Genomic DNA, 19,516 nt, shown 5'->3' with positions numbered 1-19,516 from the left:
CCTAGGGTTGTTTTCTGACAAGGACCAACGCGAGTGTGGCCGAATTCGGCCGAAAACGGCCGAAAACAGCCAACCCGAGGCGACTCGCCGCCGCCAGCGGCGGCGCCGTCGCCGGAGCACGGCGGAGCCGCCGTGCCGGAGTTGCGATTTGGTCCGAAAGGGGCCTTGGGCCTAATTTGGATTTTTTTGGAACACGTGCAGGTACTGTTAGTGTGTTTCAGTTCCCCGGGAAAAAATTCAGGGAAAATTAGGGACGGCCTGCAGGCGCACTGTGAATCGTATTCCGATCCCGAAAACAAGTAAGGACCCCTCACCCTATTTCCTATCACGGTATTAAAGTTCAAAATGATAAAACGGTATTTCTTGAATTAACGCATGTGTGAAATTGCTTAAGGTTGCTAATGGAGCCCGAGTCTAGTGTGATTGATGATTTACTGTTATTTGGCCTGTTTTACACTGTTTTACAGCTTTAAATGCATTATGGGGTTTGATGTGTTCATTTTATAGCTTCGAATGCATATATTACTGTTTTATTGATTATGGGTTGAATGACTGAAGAACTGATACTGTATGTTGTCTGTTCGGCATGAATTACGATTTGCTTGTTTAAATGTGAATTGATAATGCTTATTGAGGAAAAGGGAAATGAAACATTGTATAGACTGATAATTGTATGATGGGGTCAGCCTGACTAGATATCCTGGGAGATGGTGGACGGACCGGGTCCGTAGGGAACCCTACCGGGATTGGGGTCTCACATGCCGGACGGGGTATGGAGATCTTATGATTTTGGCGCCCATACCGGACGGGGTATGGGGACGGCCCGTTTCACCCTCATACCGGACGGGGTATTGAGGTTTATGGTTTTGGCGCCCATACCGGACGGGGTATGGGGACGGCCCTGGAAACTGATTATGAATGTTAAAGGTTAACGGGTAGCGGGACCCCTAGGGACCCCCATGGATACTAGTAGGCTGGTAAATGAGAAACGGATATGTTGTATAATGATTGAATTACAAAAGGCGTGATAAGTGCTATGTTTTACAGCTTATATTATTCCATGATTGTGATAATGTTATTATTTTTCTTATATTGTTTTCATAAATTCCACCGAGGTAAGTGGATGGTAAAGGTTTTCATGTTAATAAACGAGTTTATTGTAAATTATGCTCCATTGGTCTTTTTGTGTTTTTCTACCCACCTTTACCTCCGTGACGGTGAGATATCGTGATGTTCTTACTGGGCTAGTGTAGCTCACTCCTTATTTAACCATTTCAGATCAGGAAGACATGGTTCCCGAGCCCGTTCCGCAGGAGGACGACGAAGGGGATACCTAGAGACTCTGTAGTCATACTCATAGTTTTATTTTCGAGTTTCTCTCTTAGTTAGTTTAATCTTTTATATTTTAAGTACGTTTCTGGTTTTTCGTGTAAGGGATGTTAACTGAAATTTTGATCTCGCTTCCGCATTTGATATATTTAAATACTCATTTCATTTTAATGTTTCCGGGGCCATTACACATTTAATAGTATACTATATTGTCACTTAGATGTAGCTTTTTAAAATCTTTAATTTTTTGAAATTGAATACTTGTTTAGTAACAAAATAATTTATATTTTACTATCATAAAAATTTTAATTCAAATGATATGTGGAGCAGAATCAATAATTACAATATACTTTTATTATTACACATGATTTAAGGTTATTGTTTTACGTAAGATGTGATTAGTGTTATATAAGTATTAAAAAATAATATTATATGTATATATACATGAATAGATAATGAGTTGATGGTTGAGATAGTTCATGTCAAATCACTATGGATGAAATGGACTTGTTGTGGCTTGTTATTGAAAGGTCAATCTAAAATTTCAAGCACTTACTACTTTTAGTATTATGCATAAGTAATTAAATATAATTCTAATCTTATTTTAATTACTCACCCATAGTTTGGTTAATAGTCAGTGGTTATTGCCATTTCCTCTTGATCTACTCACCGTCCAAATCTAATATCTTATAACAGATTTTACTTGCTTGTTTAGTGAATATTAATATAGTTTTTGTTTAAAAATTAATAAATATGAATTTAATTATGTGTAGATTTTATCCTAACAAAACGTATAAGATCATATTTGGTGATACTTACAAGAAGACCAAAAAAAAAAAAAAAGAAAAAGGTTTAAGCACCTAATTTTGACAGCAATAGCAATAAATCCATGCAATTGTTATCATCATCACTTGGTTTTAGCAAGCAAGCAATCATGAAAATTATAAGAAATATGGTAAAAAGATGGTAAATTGAGATTAATTTATAAGTAGTATATGGTAATCTAATTAAATTGTATTATATGGTAATCTAATTAAATTATAAAATGTGACCCTTGAAAGAGAAGAGATTAATTTCCCAAATCAAGTATTATATGGTAATCTAATTAAATTGAAGGTAAATTGTATCCGGATAAAAAGGGTAAATTATTGAAGTTTTTCAAAAAAAAAATAAAAAAAAAATTTGGGTATGATTATTCTTGAATTCATTATGTTTTAAAATAATAGTTTTAGTTTCTATGCAATCCATGTAAAAGTTTCACTTTAAACGAGAAGAATGAATATATATTTATATAAAATAAAAATTGCATAAATAAATAAATAATTAATAAATAATTATTGCAACTAACTTTTCCTACCTGCTAAGTGCACATTGTTATATATGAATTAAAATAGTTTATACATCTAGATAACTTTGAAATTATATACATATTTTTTATATAGATTAAAAAAAAGAGATACGAATATTTATTTTAATGATTATTAAAAATCTTATAACGTAATACATATGCGGATTGACTGACTTACGATAAATTTAGATAGAATTTTATTTATATAAATAAATAAATAAATTATATAAATAAAAATATGTTAGTTTATATATATTTATTATAAAATAAAATTATAAATTAATGAAGAAAAATAAGTTTAATCTTTAAAATATGTATTAATTTTACTAAAAAAATACCCATTTATCATAAGATGATGAGATTGTAAATTAATGAAAAATTGAAGAAAAATAAACTTTTATCTTTAAAATATGATAAATATTATATAATCACCCGACTGTATATGGCAGTTTAATTACGCATGCAGCATAATCTAAATTCTTTAATCAAATTCCTTTTCACTTTTCTCCCAAGACCCACCCTTAATATTTTATTATTTTCTTTTCCAACGGCTCAAAATCTAACGCCAACGTCTCTCTCTCTCTCTTCTGGAACAGAAACGAAGAGCGCACTTCATCTCCTGCCTCTGTTTTTTTTTTTTATTTGTTTCATGAAAATAAATAAAGAGTGGCTCTGTTTTTCTCCTCCCATTTTTGACCTAATTACGTTACAATCCGTACATGACAGAAACACTAATTATAGTCTCTGCAAACACCTATGAGGTAATACCAGTGGTTGACGCACGACAGAAAAGATATACGTTTTCTTCGTTTGTTTTTTTTTGGTTTCTCTCACGAATTTTTCGGACTTTCCCAATTCTAGAATAAAACAGGCTATCCTTTACTTCTCCCTAATCCAAGTTTCGTTTTATCGATTTCCCCACCCATGTTGTTTCCACAACCCAATTGGAAATGGGTTCGTCTGAACCACCGTTGATATCCCCTCCTGGGGAAATAATTACCGCAGAGTAACGAGAAATACAGGATTCTGCACTTCGGTGGTATCCGCCATTTTTAAAACTGGCGTCGTTCCAGGTGGAAATCGCCTCTTCTACGCCCTTTGGTTACGTCCTCAGGGACTGCAACCGCCGTGAGAGATGCAGAGAAAGTAATGTTAAAGCTGTGCAGGCGGCTTTTGAGAAGAATCTCAAGGTGCTCGTGAGAGATCATCTGCAAAGTTGTATCTCTGTCGACTCTGGCTCTCAAGAGAATTCTCCTAATCAAATTTATTCATGGGTCGGTAGCCAAGACCTCAACAATCGTCAGAATAGCTTCAAAATCTCCACCAACGATAACAAAAACAACAATATTGGAGAAGATGATTGTTTGCAGAACACCAACAGGCCCTCGCGTGTTCTTGATCGTTGGCCTGCAAGAGCAACAGCTGATAAACCGGCCTTGGAGAGGCAAGCATCGTCACCCAGATTATCCACTCCACGAACCGCAACATCATCCCCAAAAACATTGATTTCCAAAGAGGAAAGCTCAAACAATTCTCAGGGTCCATCTGAGAATTCCTCCAGAGTCGAGAATCTGGGAGCTTCCTCGCTCGTTCAGATATGGGAAGCGAGGATGAACCGATCAAACAGCATAAATGCGAGCCAAAGCCAAGGGATAAGCTCAAGCAGGACTAGTTCTGGTTTGAGCAATGTTGAAAGCGCACCGTCCAATGAAGAAGCGGCCAGAGGGTCTGAAGTGGGTGAATCTTTAGATGAAAAAGACAATAACCAGAAAAGTAATGGGGATGCCATGAGGGAAAGGGAGTCACAATCTGATGTAACAATCCAGAGCCAATCACCCTGTGCTTCACATGGCAGGGCTTCGTTAGGAGAGAGCGAAAGACCCAGAGTCGCTGATATAGTTAGGAGATTGACGTCTGGAAGCGATGATTGCAGTGATCATGAGCAAGGTAACTCTGTAAATGAGTCGCCAACTAGAGAACGCAAGCAATCTTCTGCACCGGATCAAGTAGAGCAAAGGTGTGCACCGCCGGTGATAACGACTGGGGCTCGGATAAGAGGACGACAAGCTTTCACAGATTTGCTGATGCAGATTGAACGTGACAGAAATAGGGAGTTAGAGTCATTGGCTGGGCGCCAAGCAGTTTCAAAATTCTCCCAACGTGGACGTCTTCAGGTAAAATGCTTATTCATGGTGTACAAGCGTAGCACTTACAATTTAATCTCTCTGATTTCATATGGCTGCATGTTGTTGTTTTTATATGCAGGCAACACTTCGGCTTAGAAGTCTAGAACGCTGCTTGGCAATTCAAGATCGACATCGCTCGAAGATGACTGCAGCTGATGTGAGCCGATTACAGCAAGGTTCTGCAGCCATGCTCTGGAGGTAGTCCCTGTTTCCTCTGCCTTTTGTGTTGGCTTTTGTTCAAGTCTCATAGTAAATTAAGAACAGTTTAAAAGAACAATCCTAATCCTAATAGGGTTTGAACATTAAAATTAATCTAATAGGACTTGTCAATTTAGTAGTAGAAGTTAGTAACTTCTTTTTCTTAGTTAGCAGAGACTAATAACAGAGTGATAAGGAAAGAAATTGGAATTTCTTGTAAGGTAGAGAAGAGAGAGTTGTGATTGTACGGTCGCTTGGTTGGCAGAGTTTACTTAGAAAACTGCCTGCTCTCTTAGCCTGTCTAAGAGAAGATAGCAGTGATGAGGTGACTTAAAGGTGAGACTGGATGTTTGAGAAAAGCATGAAAATTCTGACTATTACACATTAAAGCCTACTGCATATCCCCTTGAGTAGTTGAGTCTTCTAGGTTAGCTATAACCCAGGAAGAAGACAGGATTCCAGAAGAGATATTGCTAAGTTGTTTATCTTTATTTTATAAATTCTTGACTTCAGTGAGGTTTGCAAGTTTTGTGTTCACTTAAGATGATCTACTTCGCAGAAGAGATGAATGCAGATTCATTATGAAAAATTTTAGAAATTAAATTTTGCTTTTTCTCAAACCAAAGTCCTAATACACTCAAATCTGATGAAATTAGCTTACTCATATAGATGTATATGTACACGGCATTGTAGGGAAAAAGAAATCCTAAGATACATGAAACATACTAGATTTATTGATATCTATAATCTTATGAAGTGGAGACACTATGACAGTATGTTAAAGACTTTTGAAGTTAAGAATGAGATTGAAAACAAATCAACTTAGTATCTGCTTGTAGTATATTGAAGCTTTCATTGTATAAGAATTATTCAGATGTTCTTTTGGTATGCTGATGCAATGTGCTTTTATTAACACGGCATGTAAATTAAATGCAGAGAGAAAGTTCGAGTGAATGTTGAGCAGAACAAGGTAGCTCAGCCTGATGCAAGAGCTCTAAGCATAGAAAATCTGAACAAAACAGTAGAATCACAAAATTCTTCAAATGTTTCTAAAAATTTTGAAGCAAATAACTGTAATGGAGCTTTTACTGGTGGAGAATCAAGCATAGTTCCAACAGAAGAACCAATGTCTGACACAAGTAAAGAGCAAACAAAGCCAACCATAAGTGAAGAGCAGGGAATGTCAAGCACAGTCGAAGAACAAGTACAAGCCATGTCAAGAATAAGCGAAGACCTTCAAGAGGCAGCTAGTCAAACTTGTTCTGAGGTTAGTTATTCCCACTCACGAGAAATAGCAGAGACAGCATTATCTGATGACTGGCATGAAAGTGAAAGAGCAGATGAAGAAGAGGTCAACAACCAGCAGCATCTGAATGGCTGGGATGAAAATGAGACAGAAGAAGAGGATGAAGAAGATGACGATGATGACCAGCACTATTATGTAGATAACAGTTATGACTGGTATACAGATATCTCTCGCCCTAGGAGTTACTGGGAAGAACTGAGGCAAGCATGGTATCAGGAGGTGCTTAACACCAGCTCAGAAAATCAGGAGATACGACAACTACTTGAAAGGTATACTGTAATACTATGACACTAATCACTGAGTTTCTGCCTTTCATTTTGCTTGATTCCCTCTCAATTCGTACCTGTATATATCCATGGTCTTTTAAGTTTCGATAAATTACAATGTAAAAGTGATGTTCACTGGTTGCTCTCTTTTCTACAATAATGTGTTTAGTTTCTCTATTGAGGGAAAGTTGCTTTGATAAATTTTCTATTACATACGCCTTGTTACTGAAGAATTGTTTGAGACAAAATGAAGAAACAGTAGGATCATACTGCATAACTCTGAATTTCCGATTTATGTGCGCAGAAGAACAGTCTCAACATTTCTTGGAAGTGATATGCGAGAGAGAATGGATAGGTTGATGATTTCTCGCATTCAAATCCAAACAGATATGAAGGCCAATCAAGAAGAAGATTCTGAAGATGAAGATGCTCAAGAAATGGCAAACCAGTGGATGTTGTCATACTTGCAGGGAGACACGGATGCAAGGTACAGACAAGAGGAAGAAGAAGGGAGGCACGATGTAGAAGTAGAGCGAGAAGAAGAACACCAACTAGAACAAGAAGAAGAAGGAAGACATCAGGAAGAAGAAGACAGAGAAGAAGAACAGGTAGAAGATGACGATGATGACGAAGAGGTAGAACAAGAAGAGAATCTCTTTAATCATCAATATTTTGAAGCTTCGAGTGATTATTTCAGCCAATCCTCTTCCCAACTGTTTCCATCATCTCCTATGAGGTCATGGACTTACAGAGATCAGGAAGTAAGTGATGATTCTGATCAAGTTACATCCGAATCTCAGCTTACGCCATCTCAGCCTCATTCTTACTCTAACAATGATCAACCTTCCTCGTTCCCTGTAAATCAACCTTCAACAGTGAGTTTATTTCAACAATGTTTGATTTTTCTTGTCAAATTTATAGTCGATGAAATAACAAGACTAAACATGCAGGAAATGGAGCTCGTGTATGACTTAAGAGGACATATGCAGCAGCTTCAACGTGAGATTTCTGAGTTAAGAGATTCAATAAAGTGCTGCATGGAAATGCAGCTAAAGTTGCAGCAGTGCATTAACCAGGAAACTCTTTCAGGTGATCTGGGGAATAGTAAATTTTGTGCTCTCTCTCTCTCTATCTCTCCCATTAACATTGTGTTTGGATCGAGGGAAGTGGGAGAAAAGAAAGAGAAGGAAGGGATGCTCAAGTCTTTCTCTTGTTTAGTTAAAAAATAATAATTAGAGAAGGAATTGATAAGACACTGACTTTTCTACTCGTCCAAATTGGACGCAAAGGAAGGAAAAAAGAAAAGGGATTAAACATTATAAGAAAAATTTTCTCCACACAGTTCTTACTATCTAATTTGTCATTCTATTAAACGTCAACCTTTAATTGCAGTTAGAGGGGATGAGAAGAGGAATTCAGCTGATAAGGCCTTAGTGAGACGCAACTGTTGTATTTGTTTTGAAAAGAATGTCGACTCACTTTTGTATCGGTAAATAGCAATTTGAATTTGATTTTCATGTCTGTCTTGAAGTGGATCAAAACTGGTTAAATTCAATCTGTCATTTTCATTTTCAGATGTGGACACATGTGCACCTGCCTCAAGTGCGCTCATGAACTGCAATGGAGTAGTGGAAAATGTCCAATATGTCGAGCTCCAATAATGGATGTCGTCCGAGCATTCGTGGATTCATAAATAAACCTGTAAACGAGTTCTTGCTCAAGAGGACCGTCTTCATTCTCTAACTTGCACCGCATGAAGCATGAATCAGAACGTGAAACTCTTTTTTGTTTTGTTTTGTTTTGTTTTCCTTCTCTCTTAATTTCTTGATCTCGCCTAATGACATCATTCTAGCTTTTTACATGACAAGTTGTTTAACATCACAACCTTTGCACATAATCTTTGTACATGCTCTGTTTTTTCTTCCTTCGCTGTGAAAAATGACACTGACAAATCTCTGTCACCTTCCTTTCTTTTAGCAGTTTGGTAAAGCCTGTATGGATTTTTAAACAGGGGAATATCTTCTGGAAATTATTATGCCTAAAAAATCTATAATACATTTAAGTATGATAAACGTGAGATGTTGCAAAATTGGGAGTTCAAAAAACATGGATTAAAATATAGTTCATTATTTGAAAACTTGAATTCTTGTTTATGATAAGAACTCTCTCTCTCACTTGACTTTCCTTGGTGGTGAGAATTCAACTCCCATCTTGAAAAGTTGAAAGTAATGAATCATGTGTGGTGGTAGTATTATAAGTAGTGAGTGAAATTAACGAATTAATGTTTTTAATTAACGAATCATTCTTCACCATCCATCATTTTATTGCGTATAATCAATCAAGTAATGTAGTTAATAACAGCAGCTGTACACCTAATTATGGTAATCTCTCCTTTACGTGGTTTTCTACATAATAATTATATAAGGCATACATTACACTTGTACGCGAGTCATAGCTGATACATCATTAACCACAAAAGATTTATATTAAGTAAATTTTATTATGTATTAAGCCTGCAATTAAATACTTTAATAATTAAAGACGTTAAGGCTTTATTATGAACGTAACAGAAAAGTTTGCGACTTACTCGAGGATATAAAAAATTAAACAGGTGTTAATTTCTTATTTTTAAAATAATTTTATATCTAATGTAATAATATATATATATATATAAATTCTTTTATTTATTTTCTAATATAAAAATAATTTTAAATAAAATGAATATGATAATACATAATAGTTACTTATTTAAATATTTCAAAATAAATTTTGAATATGATTATGCTTCTATTTGATTTGTTTTTACTTGATTATATAAACTCTTAAACCATACACTGTATAAATTATTGATCACTTTTATTTATCTTACAAATCTTTTTTCAAAATTTAAATATAATAATTTTTAATTAACTACAGATCATATACTCTATAATTTTAAATATAAAATAATTTTTAATTTAACTATAATTTATAAGTATATAATTAATTTTAAAAAAATTATAATCCACGTACAACAGTGGGGTAAATAAAGTAACAACAATTTCATGTTGGCAGATTTTATTTGAAAGTTTGGGGCCACGTTATTGGGCTTGGACAGAAAAATGGACTGGTCTGATTGCAATGGTTTTTAACTCACTAAATTAAATACAAATACATTATGTTGATGTCATTGTGGGGGGTAAGAAATTAATAAGTTTGTGAAGCTTTATGCCTTACCATGATGTTAAATACTATAAAGAAACTATTTGCATTTGATTATTACACAAATATATATATATATATATATATGTTTTCTGTTTCGATGTGTATGTATATATATTATGTGCATGCCCGTTATACATATATAATATATTATATATCAAATATATATTGTCTTGAGACGATGAGACCTCAACGAGGGCACCTGAGGAATGAGCCTCTCAAAGTTTATGTGTTCTTGCTATTTATTTCATTATCCTTATTACCTAAGAGGTTAAGCTAATAATCATATAATCAAACAACTTATTAGCAACAACATATTTAATATTTACGGTTTGTTTATTCAATTTTTTTATTTTTTGGGTTAAAAAAAGTATAATTGTTGAAATGAAATTTGAATTGTGAATTGAAGATCCAATTTTTTAACAAAAAATAACAAATCAAATTGAATTCTAAGTTTAAGAATATAGTTTATTAGTCAAAATTTAAGTGTGATTTATATATAATTTTGTAAGGAAAATATTTAAAATTTAAGATATCTGAAGAACTTTATACTAATATTATAAACAAGTATAGTGCTGTAAACTCAAAGTATATATTACATTTATGAGAATTCCGTAAATATGCAAAACTTTAAACAATCTTAAGTTAATCAAAATACAAATTATGAGTTCATCGAAGTGAATTGTAACTTAGCCGTAGTGTGCAATTTATTACTGCAATTTATTTTTAATTATTAAAATTAAATAATTTTGCTATCCATTTTTTCCAAGTCACAAAGTATTAAGTTTAAAGTGTAACTACATTATATATATCTTTCTAAAAATCTTTTATTAATATGTAACTAAAATAACTTGTTCAATAATAATATATGTAAAATCCTCATAGATACAGTCTAGAATCAAAATCAAAGCGGACCAGACTGAAAAAAAAAAAAAAATGGAGAAAGGTATGCATAAATAATAATAATAATTAACAACACTTAAATACAATTAACATAACTCTTGTAATACCCGGCCTCCAAAATCGGTCCGATATAATTTTTCTATTAGATTAATTATCTAATAATTATATATAAAAATAATTATTTAATTTAATTTATTTTTATTTAATTAATTTTTTTTTAAAAAATGAATTAGGGACGAAATTGAAAATAAATTTAGAAAAAATTAATGAGAATTTGAGTTCGATGAGTGTTTTTGAATGAAAAATTAAAAAAAAAATGGTCAAAATATAAAAAAAAAAATTCGACCACGTGAGACAGCCCAGTCAGCAGCCCCCACGAACCGAAACACGCTACATGTCAAAACAAGCTGACGTCGACGCCATGCGGGAGATCCGCATGCCCTATGATCCGACGACCTATGTTTGATCCCGCACGCGTGAATGACTCATATTCGTTTCTTTCTTAGGTGCAATCAGACAGAAGAGATCAATCAATATGAACAGTTCAGATTCGCCCACGCAATCGGCCTAAACAGACAAAGATCGGATAACCCTCCTCGTTTCACGTCGACGCAAATGGACGGTCCAGATCAACCGAGATTGATAAAAAATACCTCGCATCGCAGGGGACACCAAACTCTGGCCTCCAGCCTCCCCCAGAGAAGAAGGCCGACTGCCGAATGCTGTTGCACTAGAGCCACCGCCGACCACCAAAAAAGGTAAAATTTCTTCCTACCCGCTCGAAATTCAATTCCAAGCCTCCCTGTGGCCATATTGGAGTAAGAGACATGACAGGTGAGCTGAAAACCACTGGTAAAACTCGGCGGAACCGTTGCAGCCAAAACCTAAAAATCCCGCTGATGAGCCCCTTCCCGCTTTCTATTTTACGCGATCTTTCGATCATTGTGTTTACTATCATTTTTTGTCAAGGTTAGTCGAAGAAAGAACCCCAGCTGCGAAGGAGAACCGGCGGAGCCGCCACACCTAGAGACCCTCCACCGATAAGTTTAAGTTTTTATGATTTTTTGGCCAACAGAGGCCCCATAACATATTTTTTCACAGTGATACGTATAAAACCGGCCAAAATCGACCGAAACTAGCTAAAACTGGACAGGTCAGGGTGAACCACCATTGTGGGCGGCAAAGCTGGCACTGGAGAATGGTGGCATCACCGTGCTGGAACCCCAAAATTGGACGAAAAGAGTTTTTAACACCGATTTTAAATTTTTTTGATATTTTTAAATATGTGAGGAGTGTTTTAAATTTCATATGAAAAGTTCAAGAAATCCGGGACACGTTAAGAGGCATAGTAAACAATGCGACGTCTCAAAATACCAATGTAAGTAAGGATCTTTCATTTTATCCGTCGTTATGGTAAAATAAGACTTAACGATGTATAATTTTATATTTTTATAAAAATTTAGACAAACCTAAAAATAATTACAGGTCACTAGTGAAGGCGGAATTAGTTAGTTCATAATTGTCCTGATTTCATGTTTATTTTCTTGTGTTGTCCTACTTGTTTGTTAAAATATTGTGCACGTTCTTAATTTATAGTTTCTATAGTCTTATCGATTTATGTAGCTTATTCGGTTATCTGGTTACTCGATTTCTTGTTATAATAAACTATATCATTTACATAAATGTCGTCTAATTGATCTGTAAATATAATATGAGATATTAGTATGCGTTTGTTGGTTATTTTGTTGATGAAAATCTTTATGTAAAAGACTTACTGGGTACCGAAGGATAGGACGGACTGACCCGGTATATAGAAAACTCTACCATGAAAATTACCTGAATCGAACGGAGTTGGAAAGTTCTTAACCAGAAAGGTTTGGAAGATATGGTTTACCCTCATACCGGACGGGGTATTGAGGCGATTAAATGTTTAGTGCCCATTATCGGACCAGGTATGAGGACGGCCGGTTAATTGTTAAAATTGGATATTGAGTTCACGAGTAAGGAAACATCCCTATGGACTTTTAGGGGTACCAGTAAGCAAGTAAGAGAGAAAAATTGTCATATCTTGTTCTTTTATGCATTAAAATGAAAAATAGTATGGATATGGGTTTTCATAAATTATTTTTTTAGAAAACTCGTGTTAAATCTAGTTAACTAAAGTAATAGCTTCATTAGTTATTTTTCTAATTTTTACTAATCTTTACTTTTCTGTATTAGTGAGTAGTGTAATATTCTTATTGAATTAGCATACCTCATCATTTTATTAATTATTTGAAATCAAGAAGATCAGGATTCAGATCCCGATTAATAAGAAGACTGTGAGTAGTTTACATCCTGTACCTCTTCAAGAACTAGTAGAGGTTAACCATAAGACATTTATCTATTTGTTTTAAATTATTTATTTGCTTTTTTTTTTTTACGATCCACTATAGTAGCGACATTTTTATAATTTTATTGAGCATTCTAATTTATTGTGTAAGAAATATAAACTTTAAGATATTATTTACTTCTGTATTTAAATGATAAATTTATTTTCTTTAAAATTATGAACTTTTACAACTTTAGTGGTGTCATACACACAAAGAATACAAAGTGCATACATAAACTTGAGGATACACACACAAAACAAAAGGCACACATATTGTAGGTGTGAAAAGAGTTAAATATATTTTTTTGGTCTTATTGGATAATAAACAACCCTATCCATATAAAATAATGGAGCTGTTAAGAATAGCAAAGTAGGCCTTAAAGATGTCATGGAAAATGGGTCTCATGATGGATGCAAATATGTTGGAACAACACATGGCTTGTTCCTCTTATTATTCTTTAATTCTAACTTCTTTGAATTGTTTATGACACAACATCTCATTTCATTCATACATATATATATATATATATATATATACATATTATATGCTGTATGCTTTTCACTTTACCCATTTCTTTCCTTTCCTTTTTCTGCGGTTACTTCTACCATTATTCTTCTTCACTTGTTTTCACTTACAAGGGGAATTGTAGATACACACACACACACACACACACACACATATATATATATATATATATATAATTATTGGCTCAAGAAATTATAATTTTGCATTGCGAAGCAGCCTGTCCTAAAAACCTGAAATTGGGAGGAAATTAATGAATAGGGTCCACAAATGAAATTGAAATTATATGTTCAGAACGCTGTTGCCATGCATATGGACTACTTTTAACTTCATTTTTATATTAATAATAATAATAATAATAATAATAGCCTCATTTTAAGGCATGCAGCAGAAATCTCTGGCATATAATATTATAATGTAATACAATTCAAATATGATGATGGCCATATAGCTGTATGGCATTACCCTTCCCAAGTTCCAAAATTTTGAATCATCATTGTTTGCATTAGTAGTATCCGTATAATTAATACTGTCTTAGTTAAAACAATTAAGTTATTTTGAAATAATCTTTTCATTAAAAATATAATATAAGAAATTTTTTATAATTATATTTAATTTAATCATGATAATTTTATGAATAAGTTTGAATTTCAATAAAAATATAGGTCCACTGCTTTAGGGACCATTTTTTTAGCTGTCTCATCAGCTTCCTCCACACAGAATATAACAACTGGCTTGGATGGGTGTGTGTACAGGAATCTTTTGGAGATGCCCTGTTTTAATTTGATTAAGCAAGAAAATTAATGGAAACTAATTAATTAAGCTTTAATATGTTGATTAAGCAGATTAATTGAAGCAAGCAAAAGTGATCGGTCGGTCTCCCTCAAATCTATTCTTCCAGCTTGGAATTTTGGGACAACAAGCCATCAACTCCTTTAGCAGGAAGGGAACATGGCAAGTGGCAAGCGGCAAGCCTACCCCCCAACGATCACTTTCTGCTTCCAACCACATTTTTCAATCTTTTATCTCTAAACAAGTAGAAAAATATGAATTTTTTTTAACGTAAAAAATTCATATATTTTTATGTTTTACACAACATATCCTATCACAAATAAAAATATAAGAGAAAAAAAAAGTATCAATCGTTCATTAAAAAAAATTAATAGATAAATATATAATATTGTACAATTTGACTCGAATACACAATTTATAATTTTTTATAAAGTAAAAAAAAAAATATACCAATCATTCAGCAAAAAAACTAACAAATAATAAATTTTATAACTATTTATAATACACTCAAAAAAAAAAAAAAACTAATTTTTACAATTGTAGATAATCAATTGTTAAATTTGGGTTTTGACAGACTGGGTAAATATTAGATAATTTTTTTTGTAATTTTTGGTCGAAAGAAAAGCAATAAGGTTTATAAAAAGGTGCATGGGCAGACCTCCACCCCACCATGTTCCTAGTTTCCCTCATGCCTGTCCCACACCTCTCCATTTTATAAACTCCCATCATTCTTCCCAAACCCCTTTAACTCTTCATAACTTCATCACATTCCAATTACTAGACAAAAAGAAAGAATCATGTGCTCCTCCAATTCTAATCTTCACAAACCCAATAACACAGTTGCTCATATCAATGGCCGTCCAGTTCTTCAACCAACTTCCAACCAGTTTCCAAGGCGTAATTCACCGCACAACATCTCTCCAAAGTCTCCTGCAATTAAGCCTTCATCTTCTCCACCCATATCTCCAAAGTTAATTAAATCTCCAACTCCCAAGTTAAATAAATCAAAAGATCATCATGATCAGCTCAACTCTAGCTCTGAGTACAGCACCATTATCATCTCTAAATCTGCTGGGAATGCGATTCTTAGCAAGTCTAGGAGTTTTGGGGCTGTTGAGTCTCTTCCTATGGTTGCGAGCCCAGGAACCATAGCTGCTGCAAGGAGGGAACAGGTTGCAATGATGCAAGAACAAAGAAAGATGAAGATTGCTCATTATGGAAGAACGAAGTCTGCCAAGAATTTCAAACCAGTTGATTCATCCGCCATTGTTACTGGTGCTGATCAAAACAAGAAAAGATGTAGCTTTATCACTCCTAATTCAGGTATATATGCAATTAAAGATTGAGTACTTATGAGAACAACAATGAAGATGACCAAGGATTAATGAAGGTATTGTGTTTGTGCAGACCCTATATATGTTGCTTACCATGATGGAGAATGGGGGGTACCGGTCCATGATGACAAGTAAGCTATTACTCTGATCTGAAACCTTCATCCTCCCAAGAAAGCATTAATTTAAACTGAAAAGTAGTGTAAATTGTACAGCCAGTTGTTTGAATTGCTGGTTTTGACTGGTGCTCAAGTGGGATCAGACTGGACTAGTGTTTTGAAGAAACGGCAAGTTTTCAGAGAAGCCTTTTCTGAGTTTGATCCATCAATGGTAGCCAAATTCAGCGAACACAAGACAGTATCAATTGCTGCTAATTATGGGTTAGATATAAGCCAAGTTCGAGCAGTTGTTGATAACGCAATCCGAATTCTTGAGGTAATTAATAGTTAATTATTAGTTACCCGTTAATAACAATATAATTAATCAATTTAATGAGTAAACAATTCAATGAAACTGTTCTAACAGGTTAAGAAGGCTACGGGTTCATTTAACAAGTATTTGTGGGGATTTGTTAATCACAAACCGATGGTGTCTCAGTACAAATCAAGCCAGAAAATCCCAGTGAAGAGCTCGAAATCAGAAAGCATAAGCAAAGATATGGTGCGAAGGGGATTCAGATTCGTGGGTCCGACTGTTGTATATTCATTTATGCAAGCCGCCGGTCTGATCAATGACCATTTGGTGACTTGTCCAAGACATCTGCAGTGCATAGCTTTGGCGTCTCATCCGCCCGCAGCAGCGCCGGCTCTATAGAATCCACAGATTAACAACTTACGAACAATAATACCATATATATATATATATATATAATTAACATATGTAATGCCCAAGAAGCATATACATATATATATATATATATATGTTTGTATGTATACTTTGAAGTGTCTGACTAATTTAATTTACAGTTGTGAAATAGTGGTGTGATAAGGCGATTATAATGGAGAGACAGAGAGCATGTGCTGGGGTTAATCATCATCCGTCGTCTCCATTATCTGATTCCTTTAAACTAAACTAAACTCCCTGAGCCTCATCAACCATAGTTACTGCAGGGTTTTCTTTTTTCTTTTTTTTTTTTTTTTTTTTTGTAAAAAATATTTGTTTGTTGGATTATCAATAAGATTATATATTATATTTTTTTTTTGGGAAATTATCAGGAATTGTAAGCCTTTGTATGTATACATATATATATATCTTTTTGAACCTGATTAGAGTAATATTTAGTAATTTAACAAAATACACACACACACACACAAAAGAAAGAATACATTACATAACAAATTACAGAAAATCATGGAATACAATCATCCTACTCTAGCGCTTATAGTAAAATATCAGATTATTGGGTAACATCAATGCTTCTCTGCTAAGTACATCAATAATTTATTGCAATATCTACAAACTCAAAGAGAAAATAATTGAGTCCAACTAAATAAAACTCAAAACTTTAATATAGGTATTTTAATAATTTATTATTCTCGTCTCAATATATTACCTTTAAACTTATTCATTATCTACTATCAAGCAAGATATCGGTATTCAATTTAATCATACTCAATTCGTAGTCTTAATCTTGAAAATACAATTATCTTTTAAGTCATTATAATTAAAAAGTTTCACATTTTTTTTATTAGTTTAATAAACTTGTAATATTTTTTATACTTGCAAATAGCCTGTCTACATCCTCCCAAAATGAATTATCCCGGGCCGCTCGGTTTAGTGGGGGTCTTCCTCTCCTCATTTCTCTGCACCTGCATTTCATAAGGAATGGTTGAGTAACGGTTTATCGGTGAATATTTCTCTAAGCATTATTGTATAAGGGATGGGTTCGGGGAACGCGGCTCTGATACCAACTGTAACGGCCCCGGAAATTTAGAATAAAATATGTGTATTAAAAATGTCTAATGCGGAAGCGTAATAAAAATTTTGATTAACATCCCTTACACAAAAACCAAAAACGTGCTCAAAATATAAAAGAACAAACTAACTAAAAGAGATACTCGAAAATAAGAACTATAAATATAACTACGGAGTCTTTAAACGTCCCCTTCGCCGTCTTCCTGCGGAAATGGCTAGGGAACAATGTCTTCCTGATCTGAAATGGTTAAATAAGGAATGAGCTACACCAGCCCAGTAAAGACATCACACTATCTCACCGCCACGGAGGTAAAGGTGGGTAGAAAACACAAAAAAGACCAATTGAGTATAATTTATAACAAATTCTTTTACCAATAATAAAATCCTTTACTGTCCACTTACCTCGGTGAGATCCATAAAACAACATATGAAAGCAATAACATTATCATCATCATGAAATCATATGAACTGTATAACATAATACTTACCACGCCTTTGCATTTTAATCATTAAACAATACATTTTTTTCATTTACCAGTCTACTAGTATCCATGGGGATCCATAGGGGTCCCGCTACCCGTGAACCCTTAACATTTACAACCTGATTCCAGGGCCGTCCCCATACCCCGTCCGGTATGGGCGCCAAAACCATGAACCTCAATACCCCGTCCGGCATGAGGGTGAAACGGGTCGTCCCCATACCCCGTCCGGTATGGGCGCCAAAACACATAAGGTCTCTATATCCCGTCCGGTATGAGAGACCACGTTCCCGGTAGGGTTCCCTACGGACCCGGTCCGTCCACCATCTCCCAGGATATCTAGTCAGGCTGTCCACATTATCCATTTATCAATTCACGTAACCTTTTATTCCTTTTTTTCTCAGTCACCATCATCAAATCACACACAAACATGCAAACCAGTAGTTTATGCCAAACAAGACAACACACAACATCGGGTTCTCAGTCATTCAACTCATAATCAATAAAACAGTGATATATGCACACGAAACTATGAAATGAAAACATCAGACATTATACTGCATTTAAAACTGTAAAATAGAACAAACAACAACTGACCGACAAATACACCAGACTCGGGCTCCATTAGTGACCTTAAACAATTTCACACATCTATTGATTCATGAAATACCGTTTTATCATTTATTAAACTTTAATACCGAATAGGAAATATGGTGATGGGTCCTTACCTGTTTCAGGGTCTTAATTCGACTCCATAGTGCGCCTACAGACGGTCCCTAATTTTCTCTGAATTTTTTCTAGGAAACTGAAACGCACTACTAGTACCTGCACGTGTCCCAAAAAATCTCAAATTAAACCTAGGGCCCCTTTCGACCAATATCGCAATTGCGGCACGGCGGCTCCGCCGTGCTCCAGAGATCGGGTTGGCCGTTTTCGGCCGAATTCGGCCACGCTTGCATCGGTCCTTGTGATAGAACAACCTTAGGGCCCTCGGTGGGCTGAAAAATCACGAAAAATCGAAACTTACCGGCGGCGGTGCTCTCGGGTGCGGCGGCTCCTCCGGCGTGAGTCGTATTTTGATGTTTGGCTCCGATCAACTTGTAGAGAAAAGAACGGTGATCACAGTGGTATAAAATTTGCATCAAACGGAGGCCGGGAAGGGCCTCATCGGAGGCAAAAATCGAGGGGGGCCGCGGCGGCGCCGTTGGGTTTCGGCTGGGTTTTCTGGCTCCGGTTTGGCCATAGGCGGACTCAGCATCGAAAAACGAGCAGGGAGGAGAAAATTTACCTCGATCAGTGGTCGAAAACTTCCCCAGTGCGGCGGCGGGTGGCGGCGGCCGGCTCCTCCGGCGTCTGGTTCTTCTTCTCC

The 19,516-nt window shown here is 35.0% G+C and overlaps 2 protein-coding genes across 2 annotated transcripts; both read left to right on the top strand.

The window, feature by feature from the left end:
- Positions 1 to 3,627: 3,627 nt before the first annotated feature.
- LOC110814883 (uncharacterized) lies at positions 3,628 to 8,604 on the top strand. The gene is made up of 8 exons (XM_022042502.2): positions 3,628 to 3,631; positions 3,692 to 4,851; positions 4,943 to 5,061; positions 5,998 to 6,636; positions 6,938 to 7,508; positions 7,584 to 7,722; positions 8,026 to 8,122; positions 8,209 to 8,604. Exons 1-8 carry the CDS (start codon positions 3,628 to 3,630, stop codon positions 8,324 to 8,326), a joined length of 2,847 nt encoding a protein of 948 aa, XP_021898194.2. The 3' UTR covers positions 8,327 to 8,604.
- Positions 8,605 to 15,091: 6,487 nt separating this feature from the next.
- LOC110814977 (DNA glycosylase superfamily protein) lies at positions 15,092 to 16,961 on the top strand. The gene is made up of 4 exons (XM_022042617.2): positions 15,092 to 15,746; positions 15,831 to 15,888; positions 15,970 to 16,189; positions 16,280 to 16,961. The coding sequence occupies exons 1-4, from the start codon at positions 15,221 to 15,223 to the stop codon at positions 16,565 to 16,567; spliced, it is 1,092 nt and encodes a 363-aa protein (XP_021898309.2). The 5' UTR covers positions 15,092 to 15,220; the 3' UTR covers positions 16,568 to 16,961.
- The last annotated feature ends 2,555 nt before the right edge of the window (positions 16,962 to 19,516 follow it).

The sequence above is a fragment of the Carica papaya genome, chromosome 2 (assembly GCF_054855325.1).
Source record: "Carica papaya isolate Zhongbai chromosome 2, ASM5485532v1, whole genome shotgun sequence".
Classification (NCBI taxonomy): Eukaryota; Viridiplantae; Streptophyta; class Magnoliopsida; order Brassicales; family Caricaceae; genus Carica; species Carica papaya.
This window is presented reverse-complemented; position numbering and strand designations above follow the sequence as displayed.

Bases quoted from the DNA above. Each gene is read 5' to 3' on its own strand.
- LOC110814883 (XM_022042502.2), top strand. The intron at 6,637-6,937 runs GTATACTGTAAT...TTATGTGCGCAG, and splicing joins ATACGACAACTACTTGAAAG to AAGAACAGTCTCAACATTTC. The intron at 7,723-8,025 runs GTGATCTGGGGA...CTTTAATTGCAG, and splicing joins TAACCAGGAAACTCTTTCAG to TTAGAGGGGATGAGAAGAGG.
- LOC110814977 (XM_022042617.2), top strand. From the start codon at position 15,221: ATGTGCTCCTCCAATTCTAATCTTCACAAACCCAATAACACAGTTGCT. The intron at 15,889-15,969 runs GTAAGCTATTAC...TAAATTGTACAG, and splicing joins GTACCGGTCCATGATGACAA to CCAGTTGTTTGAATTGCTGG. The intron at 16,190-16,279 runs GTAATTAATAGT...CTGTTCTAACAG, and splicing joins ACGCAATCCGAATTCTTGAG to GTTAAGAAGGCTACGGGTTC.